The sequence below is a fragment of the Leuresthes tenuis genome, unplaced genomic scaffold (genome assembly GCF_036924035.1).
Source record: "Leuresthes tenuis unplaced genomic scaffold, fLeuTen1.0.hap1 SCAF_5, whole genome shotgun sequence".
In the NCBI taxonomy this organism is placed as follows: Eukaryota; Metazoa; Chordata; class Actinopteri; order Atheriniformes; family Atherinopsidae; genus Leuresthes; species Leuresthes tenuis.
The window spans coordinates 30590540-30612769 of NW_027325359.1; the positions used below are offsets into that span (position 1 = coordinate 30590540).

General features: G+C 40.3%; 2 protein-coding genes across 4 annotated transcripts in view; both read right to left on the reverse strand.

Moving 5' to 3' along the window:
• The window catches only part of LOC140307661 (BTB/POZ domain-containing protein 10-like), a 52509-nt gene that overhangs the window by 11669 nt on the left and 18610 nt on the right, over positions 1-22230 (reverse strand). The window contains exon 2 of one of the 3 annotated variants that reach the window (XM_072386637.1): positions 6127-6257. Coding sequence is in view for 1 of the 3 variants with exons in the window: in XM_072386635.1 (XP_072242736.1) it covers positions 1250-1377 (128 nt within the window). In the remaining 2 variants the exon portion in view is untranslated. Of the gene's footprint in view, positions 1-1249; positions 1543-6126; positions 6284-22230 lie in introns of those variants that run through there. The other 2 variants (XM_072386636.1, XM_072386635.1) reach the window with 2 other exon arrangements.
• Positions 21532-22042, reverse strand: LOC140307652 (phosphatidylinositol N-acetylglucosaminyltransferase subunit Y). The gene has a single exon (XM_072386624.1). The coding sequence runs from the start codon at positions 22040-22042 to the stop codon at positions 21830-21832; it is 213 nt and encodes a 70-aa protein (XP_072242725.1). The 3' UTR covers positions 21532-21829.

A 22230-nucleotide genomic window follows, 5' to 3' on the forward strand; every position in this document is an offset into this window, starting at 1 on the left:
GCTGTTAAACCCAGTCAAGGTCACAGACTCGGTTTTATTTGATACGATCCATCAGTCTGTGATGCAGAAGACCTAATCCAACACACAAAACACCCCCACTACCCGTACGTGGAGACTAACGACAGGAAAAACAACTTAAGAAATGATTTTTTTAACTATAAAGAACATAAGGGAGGACAGTTCTTCCCAGAGTCACCCTTTTTGTTTAAAAGATGTAGTGCTGCAGACTCTAGCAATGTCCTTGAAGACAAGGTTCACCACGAGGAGAAGAAATGTGTGCACAGACACACACGCCTATTCACCTGAATACACAGAAGACACTCATCCTAGACAGACAAGAACAGCAACTAAAACACAAAAAAATCCAACATTTGAGTCTTTTTATAAAACATTTTCCAATAAAAGTGACCCAGCTGACTGTAACTGACTGTCTGACACAGCGTAAATGCACACTCCGTCTCCAATGGGGTTTAAATGCCTGGCAGAACAGGGGCAAGATACATTTTTTTAGAGGGTCCTCCAGGAAAAAAAGAGGGGCTGGCAGCCAGAAGCCTGATCAGCAGTAGAGGGAACAAAGGAGGCAATATTTCACTCGGGGGCAGGCAGATCCTCTCATCTTTCACAAGGCGATGCTGATCCACAGCAGCCAAAATGTCACACAGTCATAAAAATCTGGAGGAGACGAACATTTCATCCCAGTTCACACCATTTACTTTGCTGAACAGGTCAACGGGCACCTACAAAAATCTGTGGCTGTGCTGGGCTAAAATTAGTTCAAACTTATCAAAGACACAATACCTCAGACAAAGAGGCAAAGCGCCCGACAGTATATTAAAAGCAGGAGGTGAGAGCCATAAAAGGGTGAGGGTCCAATCAATTATTTAGGGGCTGCTGACACAGTGATGGGCAAAGGCAGGGAAGCTGCTGTGTAGCAGAGAACAATTAACACCAGCTTCAAAACCTGAAATCAAGAGAAATCCACCCTTTTGCACAAGAAAATATGCAATTAAAAAGCATTTCTATGGGATGATTATGGCGATTTCTCACAGCATAAATGTTTTGTGTCCTACCATCATCATTTACTAACAATGTAACAGAGTCCCATCAGGGATGAGACTCATTCGGAAGCTCTATTCCACTTCTTTACAGCACATAAGAGGAAAAAAGCCGAGCACTAACACCATCTACACCAAACACAATGACAAAGCTAAAAAATCTTCGATGCTTTTGAAGGTGGACGTGCACATACCGGTCGGTATCAGAGGGCCAAGTGAAGACAAAGCAGCAGGGAACAAGCTGCGGGATGACAGCGGCACAAAAGCCCTGCGCTCCTCCGAACAAAGCGGGCTTCCCGGCAGCTTCAGCATCCTCGCTCATTACTTTCCAACTTCATCAGCATCGTTTGACGAACTCGACCCGGACTTTGACTCGCTAATGAAACACAAAGGAGCTCGATATGCGTCTACAAGGCGAGGAAACCGCGCACCTGCTCGTCATTCAGAGTCACCGGAGGGACCTTAAAACTGTGAATGGCCGCGTGCTCGACAGAAGCAGAGCGATGCTGCCTTCACGTGCTCCTCCTAAAGTGCCTCTTCGTAGTGCTCCATCGTTCAATGGCGCATTTCGCTGTTGTTAATATCCACGAATTGATCGTTTTGCCTTCCGCAGAACTACTATTTCGACGTCACATGCACCAGAAACTCCGTCTTTTGGAATATTCAAAACACAGAGGTTAAAATACAGTTTTACTACATAAAAATCCTTCTGAAATATACGTTGGTTTATTAGATATCAAAACCATCCTTAGGATCCTTTTAGCTTGTCTGTATATAACCTATTCAGCAGATCCAGCCGAGATACTGATAATAAATAAATAGAAAAAAAAACTAATTTTTAAACACTTTCGTTTGATCTTTTTCTAATTAAAAAGGTAACAACAAAACTTCCAACATGCCCTGAAGGCAGCATTTGGCAGTTAAACTACTTACTGGTTCCTTGAATCTAAAAGATTGTCCAAACATAATTAATACCACCTCTGACACTACTTTATTTAATTGCTGACCCTTCTGTCTTTATAAAACATACCTAAAAACATTTGTGTTCATTTTTTTTTCGGATAAAGTAGAGGAAAGACTTCTGGAATAACTCAAATGTGAAGAAAAAAATTATGGACTCACAATAATTTGCATTTCTAAAATTAAGACTGGCATAAGTCTGAGGAAATAAATGAGTCTGCAGTTAAAAGGAAGTGCTTGCAGAGCTTAATGAGCTGTTGCCCATGGTTGATAGTCTGGAAAAATGGCTCCAACAAGAGAGCTTACAGTGTAAAAACAATGGAAAATGTTAGAAAACTCCTTTAAGATGGTAATTCTACTAGATGTGTGGTAAAATATGTTGGTTGTTCCCAGTCAGCTGAGTCTAAAATTTGGAGCAAATACAAGGATAATGGCAGGGTTGACTAATTTAAATGTAAATGTACTTTATTTATACAGCCCTTTACAACAATCCTTTCAGTGTACCAAAATGCTTTATAGCAGATAATAAATAAAGAAAAGAATAAGTAAAAACAATAAAAGAACAGAAAAAGCAATAAAATACAACAAAATCGAATAAGATAAGATAAAAGTGTCATCATACTACTGGGTATTAAAAGCTATCCTAAATAAGTAGGTTTTTAGCCTAGATTTAAAGAGATGTCTCATTTATGCTCAACGTTAAATATGCAGAGGACAGAGCCTTCTGTCCGTCGCCTGTGTTCATTTCGTGCATATTTTGGTATATTTTCGGAGACATCGCAGATCCGTACCCAAACGCAGCAAATGTAGCAGTACCACCAGAAATCGTGGGGCTCACGTGTAGCTCATGTGCGACCAGTGAAAGGAACAAACAAGAAAATGTTATGTTATGTCTCTTTCTGTGAAGGTGGATAATCATGATCTGTGTCGCCATGTTTGTTATTGTCTGAAAGTGACGTAGGAACTCGGAGGTGAACTCTGGACTCTGCATGGCAGTATTTCACTCACCCGGACAACAAAGTCAAATGCACATTATGCGGAATGATGCAACAGTTTTGTTTTGTTTTGTTGGAGCTAAACGCTCATGTGACAGCAAATGACAGGAATGAATAGCTGCTTTGGTGATTGTTAGTTTAACTATGACTTCACGACTAATCAACTATAACTGGCTTGATTAGTCGATCTAAAAAAACACCTAAAATGCCCATCCCTAATCAGGCAGTCTACGTCTGTGACCAAACTGTAAGAAACCGACTGAAGAAAACAGGATTTCCATCCAGAAAAGCCAAACATAAACCATCACTAACACCTAAAGAGAAGAAAATAAGGTCACAGTGGGCTAAAGAGAAGTGGTCACGGACTGTGGATGGTTGGATGCAAGTGATATTCGGTGATGAATCGCCAGTCTGTGTTGGAAAAGATGCTGGGACTTTAGTTTGGTGCAGGTCCTATGAAGCATAGAAAGATGACCAGTGATGACCAGTTGATAACAACGTCGTTACTAACAGCATTATTTTTTACAGTAACGAGTAATCTAATTAATTATTTTCCCATTGGTGCAACGCCGTTGCCGTTACTGAGAATGTGAAGTGGCGCGTTACTACACTTTGGTTGATTGAAGCACAAAGTGTCAGGTTTTGGCCACACATCAGCTGCCTGGAGAGAGCAGGGGTGGGGATGATGACGGCGTTGCAATGCGATGATGATTGGCTGGGTGGGCAGATCGTGCCCTGCTCACGCTGTCTCACTGCAGCTCTGACTGCCAAACACAACAAGACAGCGACAATGGCGACGAGCCAGGGAAATTCAAAGGTAGGGTCCTCAAACTGGAAGTACCAGCAATACTTATCACTCATTTTAATTAAAGGCAGGAATGTTTCTGTAACATGCAGCTACACCCAGGAAAAAAAGACTTTATCCACGTCTGCCTCAACCCTGCTAACTCAACCCTGAGCCCAAATATATAAATATAGTGTTCTGTTTATTGTGCAGTAGGCCTAAAATACAGTTACAGAGATTTGCACTACTTAATGGCCAGATTTTCCTGTTTCGTTTTACCCAAGTTTACACGTGTTTTTTAATTTTGCACTTGAATTTTATTTTCAATATTATATATTTGTATATATTTTATTTCTATGCATGTCACATGGCAGGCTGCAATCTATTGAGTTCAAATAAATACCAATTGTTCTAAAATACCGTATATAGTGTTTTTATTCTTCAATCAGTTAATATAAACATCTTTGACGTTAAAGATGTTATAAAATGTTACAGCATATAGAACATGAAAAATAACGTCACAGTTACTTTGCTGAGTAACTAATTACTCTTACAATGAGGTAACTGAGTTACTAACTCAATTACTTTTTGGGAGAAGTAATTTGTAACTGTAACTAATTACTTTTTAAAAGTAAGATGACCAACACTGAAGATGACTGCCTGAAGAAAACAAGCACATTTCCACCATCGCTGATGATATGGGGTTGATGCCAAGCAAAGATGGCAGCCATTACCTCTACTTTAAATGCACAGGTGGACAGAAGTTTTGGACACTTCTTAATCCATCAATCAAAAGCAGGTTCAGTGAGGCTAAGGCCATTTTTCAGGATGAAGATGCATCTTGCCACAGAGCAAGGAGCATTCAAACCTCAGGAAAGACGTATAATCTAAATGACAGGGCCAGAAAACGGTCTGGATCTCAAACTGATTAAAAATTAATGATGGAGATTGATAAAAAAAAAAAAAATTTAAAAAGAAAGGGTCCATGACAAGGCTCCACCCTGCAAAGCTGATCTGTCAACTGCTTCAAAGAAAGCTGGAACCTGATTGATGAAGAATATTTTTTTTATTGTTAAAAAAAAAAAAGAATTCAAGCTGATGTGAAAGCCAGGAGCAGCACAGCAGGAGCCACTCGTCAAGAAATGGTGACTATGCCTGACAGATAGGGATTTATCAAAAAAGATTGATAAAATATGATGCAATGATTGAGCAACTAAAAATGTAAAAGGAACTCTCGCCCATCATCAGATATTTGGGCTTAGAAAATCTGATCTATACATACACAGTCATGTCCACCCACACTCAAGTCATTTAGTTAGCCAATCAGAGGACTGGACCCCAATTCAAAACACATGAGAAATACATCAAGAAAACGGCCATACTTTTTTCATACATAGCAACAAGGCAGCTCTGAATAATCTAATGAGCAAGGTAGGCGCATAACAACAAGTCACATACAGATTCAGACATCAACAGAACACAAGCCAAAGTAAGGACTAAGTACAAATGTACATATTAGGCCCCATTAGAAACAACCGCTCCAAAGACTTAAAACCAGGAGAGACCACCAGAAAGTGAAATCAGAGAACAGGGGAGCATAAATGCGCTGCTCGTTTAAATGAATTGTTTTTCCTTTGTCTCGCTCCCACATTCCACTTACCATTCAGTCAGGTGTGCAAAGCATCTCTTTCACAATAACTGTAGTGCAAATGCAATTTCAACAGTCTCCGACTCACAGAATTTTGTGTTATACCATCATTGCTATTCTTTAATTACATAACCTTATATTGATCAAATTACAGCAATTTCTGCTTATTTTCTAGCTTTTGAATTTGGTGGTTTGATAAATAGACCCTACACTGAAATACCAAGGTCTTCGTGAAAGGCCCCATTTACAAATTAACAAATATTTTAAGTGTACTTTGAGTAAAATTAACTTTTATGTGTAAAGCAGCAGGTTAAACTAACAGGAATCCACAGAAGTGCATGAGTAAACTCGTTAAATGTGCTTAATTTTGCACAAGATGTTTTTGTTCTGTGTTAAACTAACTTAACTGAATTACTTTAGTTATAACGTGTAACTTATAATGTAGATTTAACGCCAACACACATCCGAAAAGCAGCATATTACAATTCTGATATTACAACGCCAGCTATTGAAAGGTAACATCGTGGTTCTGACGTTTCAATATGATCGTATAGCAACTTGTCAACGAAGTTAAAAGCAACAAGTGTCTTTGGTTAGCTTGTTAAATTAGCGCTAAGCTAAACACCCCCGTAGCAGTTAGCTAGCTACCGTTATAAACAAGAATTTAAAACAACTTTCCTTTACCTCCTAGCGTTACATTCCAGATTGACGTTTTAACCAGTTGTTTTAAAAGTCAGTTGTGCGATCAACCACATAAGTGGAATAGAACAAGACTACAGTTTTGATAGAAAAATCTCTGCTTGCACCAACCACCACTCGGTTGTGTATTTGTATTGATTTGAGAAAGCGGAATTCTCGTAGAAGATATCGCGAGATAATCATCTATACCAAACAAGGGGCAGTCGCTTCTGTGTACCAGTGTGCCCTAAAAATAACCAAATAAAACAATTAAAATAGAATGAATTTTGCTTTATTTTAATGAATCCATCATAAACACATCTATATAGCCTAAAAACAAAACACTCAGTTTTACATAGGCATCGTTAATCATATTGAAATATACTGTTTACTCTTGAAGTGCATATATTAGTTTGTTTACAGTTAAAATACAGGATAAACATTTTGTGAGTAGGTTTACAATGAAAAATATAAATAAGGTTGAGACATCTAAAAACAAACAAACAACAACAAAAAAACATTGGTCCAATTCAGACGGTCTCTTTCAAGTTGTAGAAGTAGTTTCATGATTCACATTACTACATTCTAAATAAAAGTGCATACATTGTGGGAGGATTGCCCAATTGAGGCACTGTCTCATAAATATAAAATTCATAAATTAAATGTAATAAATAATCTTTAAAAAAGCAAAATGGATCAAATAAAATATAAAATATATAAACCGGACACACGCAAAACTAGAAACGTTTCAGACTGAATTAAAAAATAAAAACATAAAGAAGGCTAAAGTTAAGTTAAAGATCGTTTGGAAATGTTGGTGAGACTGTCAATAAAATCAATCAAAAATCATGTCTGCTTTGACTCGAGGAGCTTCTCCAGAAAGTCTAAAGCGTGTTGGATCTCCTCTGATGTCAGGTCGCTCAGCTCGGTCAGGTCCTCGGGACTCAGCTTCCTCCTTCTCCAGCCCTCCGTCTCCGCGCTGCCGCCCCGGGCCGCCGCGTTGTGGATGCCGCGGAGCCTCATCTGCAGCCACTCCCTGCGCTCCTGCACCTGCTTGTGCTGCCCGACGTCGTGCATGAGCTGCATTTCACTCACCGTTCTTTTGCTGCAGAAATAATCGGGTAAGTTAGTTTGGCTGTGCATTGTCAATCTGTGCTGATAAGAAGACTCCAGGCCTGCAGTTCATAACTTTAAAGCATTAGTTTGTATTGGTGATATTGATTAGGATTGGCTGATCTGAAAGAAAACAAGGGAGTGGGGATTTACCTTAGGGGGCGTCCTTTACTGTGAATGAAGAGGTGCAAAACACAGAGTGAAATGAAGATGATTTTATAGTCCATATTTGGCAAGTCGACTCTGATGACAGAAAGAAAAAAAATTAATTCAAGTAAATTGTTTCTCCGAGGCTTTGAATACATCTTCAGAAACTATTTAGAAGTTTTAAATGTCTGACTTCCTACCTTACATTGGAATTAGTCATAAAGTTATAGATACATTTTGCAGCCTGTGATTTAAAACTTTTTTTTTTATCTTTATCTATTTATTTATCTACTCTAATTTCCATGTCCTCTAGCTTATATATTACACATTCAAATATATCACATTATTGGTCTAAAATAAAGAAAATAATAGTGTGTTTAAGGTGTTTGGCCTCCATTGTGCCTCTGATGAACATACCTGTGCTGGTGTTGGCTTCTCCTCGGTCTGTTGAAAGTAAATAAATGTGGTTCTAGTCTCATATGTGAGTAACTCTGGTTTGGTGGTTAGCTCCTATTAGTTATGATAAGCAGTGGACTCCTCAAGGTCCTTATATAGCCCTGGTGTCCAGCCGTTGATGAGCTGCCTTCATTATTGCTGTTGATGTCATACCTCCAGCTCCTGGAGGGGGCTGGACATGAAGGACAACACCTCCTCCAAGCTTCAGGCTTTTAACACTGTCATACCGCACCAAATGAATGGCTTTGAACCCAAATACCTTCACACCTTTTTGACTTAGAAAAACGCAGCCAAGCACCAACATTCCTAGCTTTTATAGGAATGCCTACATGTTGTCCTGGCATAAATCAGTTGATTTCTTTTTTATGTGACATTTAGCTCTATCGCTGTGACATCATCAAAATGTCTCTAATAAGCACAGAAAATCATGCTGAAAAAGCTATTCTGCACTCAGCCTGTTCTACACTTCGTATTGTAAGAAGGTTTTAAGAAAGCTTGTCTTCCTGTCAAAAAATACTCTTTCCCAAGCTGTGTGTGTGTGTGTGTGTGTGTGTCCACATTTTCAATTTTACATGCCTCTCTTTTGTTTTTTCTCTATCAGTGTGAACTGGCTAGACCTATTAGTCCAAATCTGATGTGACCTTTTTTGTCTCACTCCCAGCGTGCCTCACAACAATAGAGCCAACATTCAGATGGATTTATGACTCTCATTGACTATTAGGAAGTCTCCCTGGTTACATAGACACTTAACTCAAGAATTAACATTGTTTTAATGAGTTTGCCTCTCAAAAAAAGAGCTTTTATACCAACTTGACGTCAGAGGAAACATCCTGAATCAAAGAGTAAGTGGGAGTTCAGGAGGTGTGTCAGTGGGTGATGTCGTTGTCGTCACTGTCTTGGACATGAGTGGTGGGTATGCATGTTTGTGCATGTGTGTGTCAGTCAGGTTCACTGAACACCAGGAAATCACAGAGATTTACATAGATGTGTATCATTTATTTATTGACAACAATTGTTAAGGGAATTTTACAGGAAGAAAAAGAATTTTCCTATTAAAATCTAAGTGACACATAGTACCATCCAGGTGAACAAGAAGTCCTGTTACAGATGGGCTGTACTGTATGTTCCCTGCAAAACCCCAATCTCCACATCATCCAACTTGTCTGTGAGGGTTTACATGAGAAGAAAGAAAACAACGAAATCTGAAGAAGAGCTGAAGTGAACTAAATGTGAAAAAGGAAGTGCACCCTCGTTCCGTTCCAATGTTTTACATGTCGGGATATAACGATAAAAACTTTAAAAAAAAATTGGTCTACACCAGCTAAAATACAGCCTCAGTTAAACATGAACATGTGACATATTACACCATGTCATTATTTATTGAACAAAAAGTGAGTCAAAATACAGAAGCAGTGTGTGAAAAACTAAGTGAACCCTTATTGCTTCCACTGGAATTCAGAGGGTAGACAGATAACTGATCATCAGTAAGTGTGAGCAGCTCTATAAAAGCAGAAGTTCTGTCAGTTTGCTGCTCTGCAGCATTTAGGTGTGTTTTAACACGATGCCAAGGAGGAAAGACATCAGCAATGATCTCAGAGAAGCAACTGTTGCTGCCCATCAATCTGGAAGGGTTATAAGGCCATTTCCAGACTATATGGAGTCCATCATTCTACAGAGAGAAAAATTATTCACAAGTGGAAAACATTCAGGACAGCTGTCAATCTTCCCAGGAGTGGACGTCCCAGCAAGTTCACCCCAAGGTGAAAAAGCCCAGAGCTACATCTCAGACTCTGCAGGCCTCAGTTAGCATGTTAAAGGTTAAAGTTCATGACAGCACAATTAGAAAAAGACTGCAGGAGAAAGCCTCTTCTCTCTAAAAAGAACATGGCAGCACAGCTTAGGTTTGCAAAGCTGCATCTGAACAAAGCACAAGACTTCTGGAACAATGTCCTTTGGACAGACCAGACCAAAGTGGAGATGTTTGGTCTTAATGCACAGCAGCACGTTTGGAGGAAACCAAACACAGCATATCAGCACAAACACCTCATACCAACTGTCAAGCACGGTGGTGGAGGGCTGATGATCTGGGCTTGTTCTGCAGCCACAGGACCTGGGCACCTTGCAGTCATTGAGTCCACCATGAACTCCTCTGAATACCAAAGTATTCTAGAGTCAAATGTGAGGCCATCTGTCCCACAGCTAAAGCTGGGCTGAAACTGGCTCATCAACAGGACAATGATCCCAAACACAGCAGCAGATCTACAGCAGAATGTGTGAAAAAGAAAAGAATCAAGGTGTTGCAGTGGTCCAGTCAGAGTCCAGACCTCAGTCTGACTGAAATGCTGTGGTGGGACCTTAAGAGAGCTGTGCATGAACCAATGCTGCAAACTTCAATGAGCTGAAGCAACAATGGGCCAAAGTTCATCCACAACCATGTGAAAATCTGATAACTTTAGGTTATTGCTGCTAAAGGTTGTTCTACAAGCTGCGGAATCTTTGGAAATACTCTTTCCCTTTTACACTTTTTTTTTTTTTTTACTGTTTTTTCATTTTATCTTGATTCTTGTTCATTCAGTACTGACATAGTGTAACGTGTCACGTGTCATTGTTCATCTGAGGTTGAAGTGACCTAATTGTAAGACCCGATAAAGACCAGATGATTTTTTTTACCATCAAGTCCTGAAGCAGAACACATTTGAATTGAAGGAGGGTTACAGCTTTTGTGGGAAAACCTGATTCTGTTTTTTCTTCAACTTAATAGTTTTAGCTCACAGGCTTCACTTCCAGAAATAGTGATTTGTATTTTCCAGCAATCTAAAAGGGAATCATTCAAAATTATGGACATCAGCGTTATCAAGTCTTAACTGGTCCAAAAGCTGTCAACCACCCTCTCAACAAGATCACAATACTCACAATTATCAATCTGATAATCATAACCATTTGTTAAAAATCTCTTCCCTCTTCCTCCCTTCATCTCTGTCTTGTGATCATCTGGGTCAAGCTCTCTTTTACCCCTTCAGTCTTCAGGCACAGGTGTCCCGAAGGGTCACTGATCTGCATAGCTCACACTGAAAAGAAGCACCGTGCTTCTTATTATGGTCGCATATGTTACACACTACGTAACCGGGGGGTGGGTGGGGGGTGGAGGGGATTTCCAAATGTAGCAGGAACATTGGAACACTGGAACATCCCTTGCCTCTAATATTTGGTGATACTCAGCCAAAGTTTCTTAAGAAAAGTGAAAATTAGATTCTAGAGATTCTGTGTTTCTAGAGCGTTTTATTTCAATATGAGCACCACCAGGACAGAAGAGGTGTCATTTCATGAGAACAAGCTAAAATTCTTGCTCACATGAAGGTATATTGATCAACGTCCTCGTGGGTCGTTCAGAACCCCTCCCTCTGTTCCCCTTAGCAAAAAGGGGCATGACGGCATCAGTGGAGAAGGCTCAGTATGAGATTATGTGTCTGTTAACGTGCTTACATTACTGCTCTTGTAAATCTTTTATTTGAGCAGTTTAGCTTGTCAATTAAACACAATGTTTATCATCCAGTGAAAGCGTTTTTTGCACGTGCTGTGTTGTAAACAAATGATCCTGCTGGTAAGTGCTTAAAACTGTTTACATACCAGTATGACAAGATTTATGGTGATCAGCGGAGCCCTTCAGAGACACTGACCTCTACGTGCTCTTATGTGATACTATTACGGACAACACAGGCCACAGCCTGTTGGGATGACATCTGCTGAACACATCGACCTCTGACCTTTGCTTACGTCTTACAACTTGTCGTCCTTATTACCTCATGCTCCCTCAATGTGTGGGGTGTTCACCTAAAGCATACAAAAGCAGCGAGGTGGGCGGGAATGCAACGAGGCAAGACAATTTCAAAAGACTGCAATCCTGTGATTACGTAAAACGTCAGCCCCATCAGCAGAATGGTGACATAAAAAATGTGGCAGACACAAGACAAGACATTTTATTCTTCAACATGCCTGAAGCTGCTGTGCAAAGTGGAGCTAACATGCTGGGCATTACCATTAACCTGACATCCTCAGCTGCTGCGAATCAGGTGCATCAGGAAGGCTCTCCAAGACTCAAGAATAGATAAAAGTTTAAGGGGAGAATGCAAAGGACAGCTATTTCAGGTTAGGCTTTGGCTTTTCTAGAGTGTGACACTTTGTCCGAGATGGGTAACAGAGAAGATGAGCAACTATATGCACACACGACTCGTCTCAAGTCAGATGAAGCGAGTTTGAATGACAGCAGAACAGTTTAGATGTAGTGAAAGATTAAAAAAGCATGTGCATGTTTCATGTGGTAGAGAAAGTATTGTGATGGCACAAAAATATTAAAGTAAAACTATCTTGAAAACTTAAATGTACTTTAAATATCTTACAGTTACATCAAAGGATGTTTTTAGTCTCTTTATGTCAGCAGAACAAACTGCTGAGACAGCACCTAATACCTAAACTGTTCATTTAAACACATCAGCCTCAATTAAAAACACTGGTATTCATTTAAAGACATGTCTTTGTCCAGCTAGAACTTCAGTTTTCCCTGATTGACAAGGGCACCATGTTATCAAGTATTTTCTCTCGCTGGCTGCCAATCTCGCGTCTGCTGGTTGGCTCTAGGGTGGACTGTCATTCATAAATCAACACAGTTCATACAAGGTTTTAGACAAATAAACAGCTGTCCTCTGTTAAACCAAGCTGATGAGAGCAGAGACTGAAGGATCTAAAGATAATAACAGCAACATAGATAGAGGAAAAGATACCAAGAACAAGTTGATCTTTAAGGATAATTAGCAAGGATGAGACTGCTCTTGGTGAAGAGAAGCAGCTGTAGTTTTGTTTTTTGTAGTTTTGCACGGTGGTGTGGTGGTTAGCACCGTCACCTCACAGCAAGAGGGTTCCAGGTTTGATCCCTGCCTGGGGCCTTTCTGTGTGGAGTTTGCATGTTCTCCCCGTGTATGCGTGGGTTCTCTCCAGGTACCCTGGCTTCCTCCCACCATCCAAAAACATGCATGTCAGGTTAATTGGTGACTCCAAATTGTCCATAGGAGTGAGTGTGAGCGTGCATGGTTGTTTGTCTCGTTTGTCTCTATGTGGCCCTGTGATGGACTGGCGACCTGTTCAGGGTGTACCCCGCCTTTCGCCCGATGACTGCTGGGATAGGCTCCGGCCCCCCCGCTACCCGATTAACGGACTGTCGGTATAGAAAATGGATGGATGGATGTTGATGTTAATACAGTTTGCTGCATTCAGATCTTCAATTGACTGACTGGTCAAACTGATGAAAGGGACATAAAAAAGTCTTTGGAAAGTTGTTGTCGGGTGACTGTTTGCTTCGGAAATTAAATCAAAAGGTTGAGCTGCCAGCAGTGACTAGAAACATTTTAAATCAGAACATCGATCAATTTATTATCAAAGACGTGAAAGTGAGGTGCCTGCCAGGTATGTGGTCTATTAATCTTTGTCTGATTTTTGTTAATCTAAATCTGTTTTAATCGTCTTAGTCATGAAAATGCTCATCCTCACTCCCTGAGATTTGTTTTAAGCACCAATTGGTTGGCATAGCAACTGAAAAAGAGCGTAAATGTAATGCCCCCACCCCCACCATAAGCATTAAAGCACATGAGCAACATTAAGATGAAGGATTATTATGAATCCAACTTGGTAATGGTTTCAGGAGGTAATGCAGATCTCCAAATAAGCAGATGATTGTAAAAAAAAGTCTCCACTTTCAGTCAAAATGATCTGTGAAAGTAATCATTACAGGTGTGCCAGGTGATATATTGTTGCTGTCTGTCTATGAGAGACAAAAAGTAGAGCAGAGGCTTCACTGTGAATTTAAGAACCAGAAACTGAGTCATACGTTTTAATCACCCGTCCACCCACACAGAGTTATTATGGTCATTTAGTGCTGCAAGGCAGCGAAAGTCTTACTCATAACATCCGAAAACTCCCAGGCAAGCCAAAGATAGGTTGCATTTTTTAAGCTTTTATGTGTCAAATCCTGATGTACTTCTTCTACATCAGGTGGTTTCAAGTGCAATTTTCTTTCCTTTTTTCTTGTTTTTTTCTCTCCTCAAATTAGTATCAGCTCAACGAGGCTGATCACCTATTTTACATATGCTACATTTAGAAGAATGTGAATGAAAACACGACTGAACACGCTAACTGCAACTTATTTAAAGCATTATCAAGAGTATATACACAGAATCTAGACTGTCTTTCTAGGGTTAGGGTTCATTCTAAATGTTTTGTGACTGTAGATCTAACTATATAACTATATAGAACTATAGATAAATATGGACTAGATATTTGACATGTCACAGCTAAACTAAGAGTTTTGAAATGCTCTGATTGCTGTAAGTTTTTGTCACAATTGGGATGTAATTTTGGTGGTAAGATAGATCAAACTGATGTCTCTTCACTGAAACACTTCATCTAATTTAGTTAAGCCTCCAAATAATCTTACAGACTGAACTCTTAAAGCTACATCATGGGTGAAGAAACATGAAATATAAAACCTGCAGCAGAGGCTCTGTTTGTCCTGATGATGGTGTATGAGTTTAAAATCATTCATCCATTCAATGTTTGGTACCCTGTGTGTACAGATAAACCCAACGGTGGCACTATTTAAAATCATTAAGGGTACGATGTTTTTTAAAAAAAAAAAAGGGGAAGTGGGTTTTTTAAACAATCATCAGAAGCTTTCATCACGGAGAGGTAGTGCTGCTGGTAGGAAGGACCTCCTGTATCTCTCCACGCTACAGCGGAGCTGAAGATGCCTCGCACTGATCATATTCAGTTGTTTTTGTTGTTCTTTATATTCACCAACTTGTGTAGCATTCTTCTTTTTACGATCAGCTCCAGGGTCTAAAGAGCAGTCCCAGGTTTAGTTTAGTTTAGTTCATTTTTAGTTCTATACTCCTAGCTTTGTCAGCACTCCAAATAAATCCCTTGTTCATCTCAAATGCCTGTTCTCGTTTCCTCACCCCAGCATTTAGGTTCAGTCTCTCCATGGATCATGATATTTCTTGTCAACAGCCTCTGTTTTGCATTTCCAGTCCGGTATACTCTCTTGTACCTGTATTCCCAAACCACCTCTTAATCTGGGATTGAAAATCCTGGTCCTCCTAAAATCAACAATATTCAACTGTATTTTCTGGAGCTTCTTACATAGCAATGCAGGCTTAATTGTATTAAGATAACTTTGGAAATCAAAGGACACGATCCTCGCTGTTCTGCCTGCTTTGTCCAAATGAGAGTGGGCTCGCTGAGGCAGGTGGATGATGGCGTCTTCCTGGACGATAAGCCTTTGCATTGTACTTCAAAGCCCCACAACAGTTTCTCATTAAACCTTGAGTAACTGAGAACAGATTTGGTCAAATTCTGTTCATAGAGGGCGTGAATGTTCATATTGGATGTCCATCTTCGTGGGATCACTGATGAAACAAAACTTTAACTTGAGTATGTACACAGTTGCTTGCAAATATGCCAGCATTTGATAGAATATCTCACTGAGGTTCAGGCTTGTCATTGTGAGTCCAAGTAAATGAAAAACGGACTCACAAAGAGTCTGTCAGATTCAAGCAAGTGCATCCCACACTTTGACTCCACACCCAACACAAATATCACCCAGAGATCTTCCTTAAGGGTCAGTGTGTACTTCCCAGTAGAAGCCATATGACCTCTGAATCTTAGGGAAGTTCACAAGGTGAGTAACATCATGCACAAAGGAAGAATCACAAACAGAGAGACATATGAGAACCGTTCAAATCTGCAAGTCACAATGTGTAATTTAACACTTTTGTGGACCATAGGCTGTGTACAAAACTGACACCAACCTAATGTGCCTGATCGATCCTCTTCTCCACAACAGCCGGCCTGAATGTGTCTGAGTGCTGATGAAGATCCACACCCTCTAATCTGTCCCAGATTAAATTTCTAAAAGGAGTCACAATGATTTGTGGCCCACAGTGATATTTCTCCATACTATAGACAGTTTGAAAAAAAGGAATAATGGTGCCCAAAGTGAATTACAAAAACATGTTAAATTTCAGGCTAAATTAACTTGTGCTTAAAACAAGTGTATATTTTAATATTCTGATTGCAGTTTTTGCACAAATCTGCAGCCTATAGGTAACAAAAGATTAGTGAGCTGAATAACAACTTCTTCTTAGCCTAAAGAAGAAGAAAACGCTGGCTGCTCTGGTATCTGAAATAGTATAATACTCAGGATCACTCTCAACTAGGAGAAATGTATCCGGTTTTAACAGAGTTGCAAAGAAAGAGTGAGTCATGGTAAGAACAATGGGAATGATCATGCAGAGACGGGTGGAGGTGGAAGGGTTTAAAAAACTCTTGGTATAATTAAAGAAATCATTATATTACATTACATTACATTACATTAGATTAGATTCGATTAAATGAGATTAGATTAATAACCCCATGGTGCAGGTTTTTAAAAGGTAACTTTCCACTCTGACACATCAGAGGAGTTTCTTGAATCTTGTTGCATTCAAGTACATAAGGAGAACTTTTTTTCCTAAATGTAAATCAAATTGAAACCACTCAAAGCTCTGACTATCTATACGTATTAAAAGCAGCACTGACATTACAGCAGCAATGGCGACATCGAGTGGTATGAACATTTTTACAAAACGATGGCAAAAAGAAAAGCAATTTGAGCTTTTAACCAGACACAAACTCTCTCCAAAGACTATGCTTATACAGGCAAGCTCTTTACTCTGGGATATTTAGATATCATATGAATAACAGCGCTTCACATTGTTATATAAGACACAAATATAGTGGATTTTTAAGGTAGGAGAAAACGTGTTGTTAGTAATGCTGAGAAATCCGCGGTTTTGTTGCGCATTAAAAGGCACCTTCAAGTGAGGCGGCAGTGTTCTGTTTGAAGTTGAAACAACTGGCTAAACTGAATGTTGCCTTAAGGTAAAATGTTAAGTTTTGTGAAAATAGTTTTTTGGTTAATGATGTTTGATGAAGTTGGAACCTTCACGTTATTATGAAACCGCAAAAATTAAGCTTTTTACTGCAACAATACGTTCAATAGCTCAAAATGATGCTAACTAACCCGGTTAGTTTCGCTAAAATGTCTAATCGTTTTCCCTCGTTAACTGCGCCAGCTTTTTAATGAAATTATAACGGCATAAACGTGTTAAAAGTGTGGTGAAACCCAGCAGAGTAGGATGTAACTAATTGGTCAACTCTGGAGTAGAAACACGTATTCAATGTCATAATTACATTGTTACAAACTGGTTTTATACCTTTAAAAAGACTCAAATCCTAAAATATATCAGTTCGCTGCATTATGGTGTTAATTTTGGGCTGCTCAGCTTATAGAAAGACAATAACTTTGCACACATCCGATATGTCAAGTGTGTGAAGTAAAATCCTGTTAGGAAATACTTAATTAAATGAGAAATTATATATAATTATGTGCAAAAGTATTGAGCCTCTGGAAAGGCGCGGGATGACTAGAAAGATGTGCGAACATAAAAGGAAATGCAGTGAAGTTTGTAGGAGCTTGAAAGTCCATATTTGCTCCTTTATTCTCCATTTGAGACAGCCTTTAAACCTTTACTTTAGTGAATTTGTCTGTGCGGAATAAGAACACACTCCTCGAATCTGCCACCTTATTCCTGGGGTCAGTTGTAAAATGATGAATTGGAAAGGGTTTTTATTTTAAATGACATTAGAGAGCAAGGCAACAACAGCATGCCCACTCATACTGGAACACAAAGATCAGGCAGCTGCCGAGCATGCAAGCAGAACAATGCCACATAAGGCAGGAAGTGACCCGATGAGCAGGTGGATGGAGCAGGATGTTACAGACACCGTTTTCCATCAGTTTCATCCTCAAATAAGCATGAGAGTAGATTTTAGAGGAATGTGTGTGTCCCTCCACTCATCAGGCACTAAATACATCTGCTTCCAGCTGTTACTGAGCTGCTGCTGTCCTTGACAAAGTGGTGCACACACCTTTGTCTCTGGTTCGTATCAGTGGCTGAGAATGAAAAGCAAAGGCACAACCAGAACAGACTGTCATCATTCAGTCTCTTTGCTGTGGGACGAGCACAGCTTGCCCTCTGCTGCCCGTTCACTGAAAGCAGCTGAAATTGTTGAGTTTGAATCTGGTCGAAATGCAGTTACAAACTAGTTAAGAACTGAAACAATGCCACACAAAGCTTTTAGGATGGACTATTATCATATTGTGGCACCTTTTCCTTTTGGCACAGAGCTTCTTTCAGAGCAACATATTTGTGTAACACAAATATCATAAAAAAGCATAGATCTGCAGCTTTTGCTCAGTGGATGTTATAGTGTGCTGACAGGGGTATTCAGAACTGTGTGTTTAAAATGACGGACTTTTCTTTTTTTTGTTTAAGACACTCATGAGTGACTTTGAGGATGCAGACTTCTTCGGGGAGGCTGGGACTCTGCCTCAGAAAAGAAAAGGGCAAAATGAGCATAAGAAGGACAAAAAAGACCAAAAACGTAAAAACAGCGGAGCCTTGAAAGCACACGAGAGTGCAAAGAAAAAGAAGAAAAGCCCCAAACTCAGTGAAACTGGTATGGAAAGGAAAGAAAAGAAGAAAGAAAAGAGGAAGGAAAAGAAGAAAGGAAAGAAGAAAAAGAAAAACAAGTTGGAAGATGAAGATGATGTCACATTAGCACACGGCAGCGGTGCACAAGCAAAGCTTATCGAAACACCTGCGGCAGCAGATTCATTCCAGGATAAGAAGCCGAACCCCGATAATCCGAGTGGAGGCTCAAAAACCAAAAGAATAAAGATGGTGGCGTTCGGTTTATCACCCGGCTACATTCGTGTCAAACGTCCTCAATTCGCCTGTTCATCACCCAAAGAAATGAAAGGCGTGGTACAGGATGAGAGCTGTTCTCAGGTCCCGGTGACAGGACAACCTCATTATAACGACTCTGAGTGCACCAGTGATGACATCAACAGCCAGGACCTGTTCATCACCCAGAAGACATTCAGAGCATCGCCCTCTGACCCCTCCAGCAGCGAGGCCACTGACAGAGCTGTCGCTGCATCCCCTCAAGCGCTCACACAGCGAAACAAGGGCCAGCAAACACAAAACTCATATTCCCACCAGCACCACAGAGCATCACATGAGCGAGAACCAGAAACAGAGGGTAAAGCGGAAGAAAGGGACATTTATGAGCCACACCGGCGGGGAAAAAGGTCCTTTCAAGCACAGGTTACATTCAAAGAAAACACAGTGGAAAACAAGAAGGTGTCTGTATGTGCACGAGACAAAGCGGCGAATCCTTTTTTGGACGTGCCAGTTGTTATAAACCCCACCCAAGATGCTGCTTCAGGCCAGAGCTCCACTTCATATGTTCCGCTCATTGATGAGTCGCCCCTGCTGGCTCCACATACATCGAGCACTGCGACTCAGACAGAAAACTTCTTCACCAGCGAGCTCTCCTCCTACCTCAGCTTCTGCCGGAGCAGCAGAGGGACTCTGCACTCTGACCACTTCAATCCTTTAGATCTGAGCCTACCGCAGAGGACGAGAAAAGACCTCCGTTTGCCCGTGAAGAGATCAGTGGACCCAGGACCGAGTGAAGACGACAGAGGTGTAGGCACGTCTGGTTCTCTGCAAGAGGAAGAAGGAAAGAGGAATCCTTCTGACTCCACTCCGAGCCCTCAGTCAGAAGCTGATCTGAAGTCTGCAGACACGACGACCTCCAGCGAGGACGATCGCTCCTGCCGCACTGGCAAGCGAGACCTGATCCAGGTGATACCACATGATCCGTTTTTTTAAGCAGTTACTCTAGAATAAATCACTGCGGTGCTTCTAGATCGTCTTTGTAAATTCTGTACTCAGGATCTTACCATTTCCACGTAATTCTCCTCTATCTGTGCTCCTCTTCCTTCTAAGAGCTCGGAGGCGTTTTGTTTCTGTGAAAAACACTTTGCCTCACACAGTGACTGAATCGGCACGTGCACACGCAGACAGCTGTTTCCGACCTGATTCAGAACAGCTGATGCTCTTAAACGTTCAGAATCATCACTCGGCCCGTTTTTGTTCCAGTTAGTGTTCACATGTTAAACATTCCTGAGGGGAATATACTATATTTTACTTTACTAAATTTGATATTTTCAGCTATTTTTTACTTTTTCGTTGATTAGATTATGATTGATGTGATCTTTATTCATCAATAAGACAAATGGAAGTCATCACATAGGTGCAGGTGCACGGCTATGACAAACAGCTGGTAATAAACTAATCTGGGGTTCCCCTTTTAACTTGGGTTTTATGTGGAAGCTCTGGGCAGTTTATGTCTTCTTATTTTTACGTCCAAAGGTTTCTGACCACACCTGGACACTGGAAACCCATTCAGACTGTTTTCTGTTCGTGAGCGTTTTCATAAGACAGATCAAATCTGCATCTGGGAGTCAGTTCCAGTTCCAGTTAAGAATTACTTCCCTTTGAAACTCTCCACAATCCCATTTAATTCATTCTGCAGCAAACTTCAAAGTCAAAGATTAGAAAACACTTCATCAGATCTGAGGTTTTACATATTTGGTGTCTCATTAATAATCGAGAACCACTGAACTAACTCAACTTTACCTCAGAATGAGTTTTACTTTCTAAATTAGGACTTTGAATGTACGACTTATGCTGAAACACTGAGTAAAAGATGCAGTGCTGATGAGCATTTTGTGGGTTGTTGTACTTTCACTGGAGTTGTTAACATTAGCAACGTACAGAATAACTGTTTCCTTCAGTGTCAGATGTGTAGCTAAAAAGTCTTTGTGCTGCTGTTCAGTAACAGAATGACTTTTTGTTGGACTTCAGGTCAAAGGAGTCCAGATGAAACTAAACAAACCCTTCTTTTTCAAGACAAGAGGAGAGGGGCAGTCACCTCGACCGGAGTCACCGCTGATGAAACTCTCTCAGGGCAGAGACATTAAAACCAAGAAGCACCATGAAGGAAGACGAGGAAGGATCTGAACGAAGGACACTAGTCTGCGTTTAGAGGCTGCCACAGTCATACTGCGACCAGATGAATGATAGCATCTGGAACATTGTTCAGTGTTCTTATTGCTTGAGTTCAAGAGTTGTTTGGGTCAGTTTTCATCTAGTGGTGTTGTGTGAAGTACTTATGAGCCATCAGCCTCTTACCTGCAGCAGACTGCGGTCAAAGCGGTCTCCGTTTGTACGAGCAGAGGGTTTTCTCATAAAAAACTTTAAAGTTAGCAGCTACCAAGAACCGGGTCATGAGAAGAGCAAATATTTCACCTGCTAAAGCATTTCCAATTCTTCAACCTGAGAGCGCTCTGAGAAAAACTACTCCTCAGTAAGTTAAAAACCCGGAATATTCCGTTAACACTCACAGGAGCAGTAACTTAACTCAGCAGCTGGATACATGTTGTCACACTCTTCACTGACCCAAAACAGTCTCGGGATGAATTGCATACAATTGATTTTATCATCAAGTTTAAAGCATAAATTAGATTTAGTGGGAGTTTCTTCTATAAATATCAGTTTCAGTGACAACATTTTGGATTTTCATGGAACTGTGACATCAAATTGTAGTTCATAGCTTTGTTCTTTATGAAAATTGTTTATTTATTGACACACGTGCAGTTTTTTTTTTGAGAATTAACTGTTCCAAAGTCCTCAACAGTGTTCAGCCCTGAGGTTTATTTATTTAATCCCCATAGAAGCATTGAGTATTTTCTGTGTTGCACATAAAGATTCATCCATTTTACAACAGCAGTTTGTTTAGAAGTTGTTCATCACATTTTCTGTATGTGACACAGATGTATTACCACCATTAAAAGCTGAAACTCTTTCACTATCTGAAGTTATTACACACAGCAACCCAAGAAAATCTTAAGAAGTAAAACAAAATGTGAGTGATCAGAAAAGATGTTTTAATGTAACATCAGTGTTTGCAGGTAGATTTCTGAGAGCAAAGCCTAGTTGTGTCTGAAGAGTTTGATCCCCATCCAGCTCCAGAGGTGAAAGAAGACATAGACGGGGATGGTGACCGGCAGCAGCAGGCTGTAGAAACACAGACTGTTGCTGCTCGTGCAGCCTTGAGGGAAGTTTTCATCCACGGCTGCAGAGTAGAACAAACCAAAAAGAGACACTATGGGGACCAGTCCCACCATCATGGACAGGGAGAACATCCTGGCAGATTGGTTTTACTATGATTTACTGCTGGATTAAATAAATAGCATGCGATATATCACATATACTTTAGCTAAAAAGCAGCAAAAGGGCAAGTTGGAGAAATTATTTAGAGCCTGTCGCTTATTCAGTCCAACAGCCTTTAAAGTACGCCAGTGTTCAGTCCGTTTTTATGATGACGTTTCTG

Bases quoted from the DNA above. Each gene is read 5' to 3' on its own strand.
- LOC140307652 (XM_072386624.1), bottom strand. From the start codon at position 22,042: ATGTTCTCCCTGTCCATGATGGTGGGACTGGTCCCCATAGTGTCTCTT.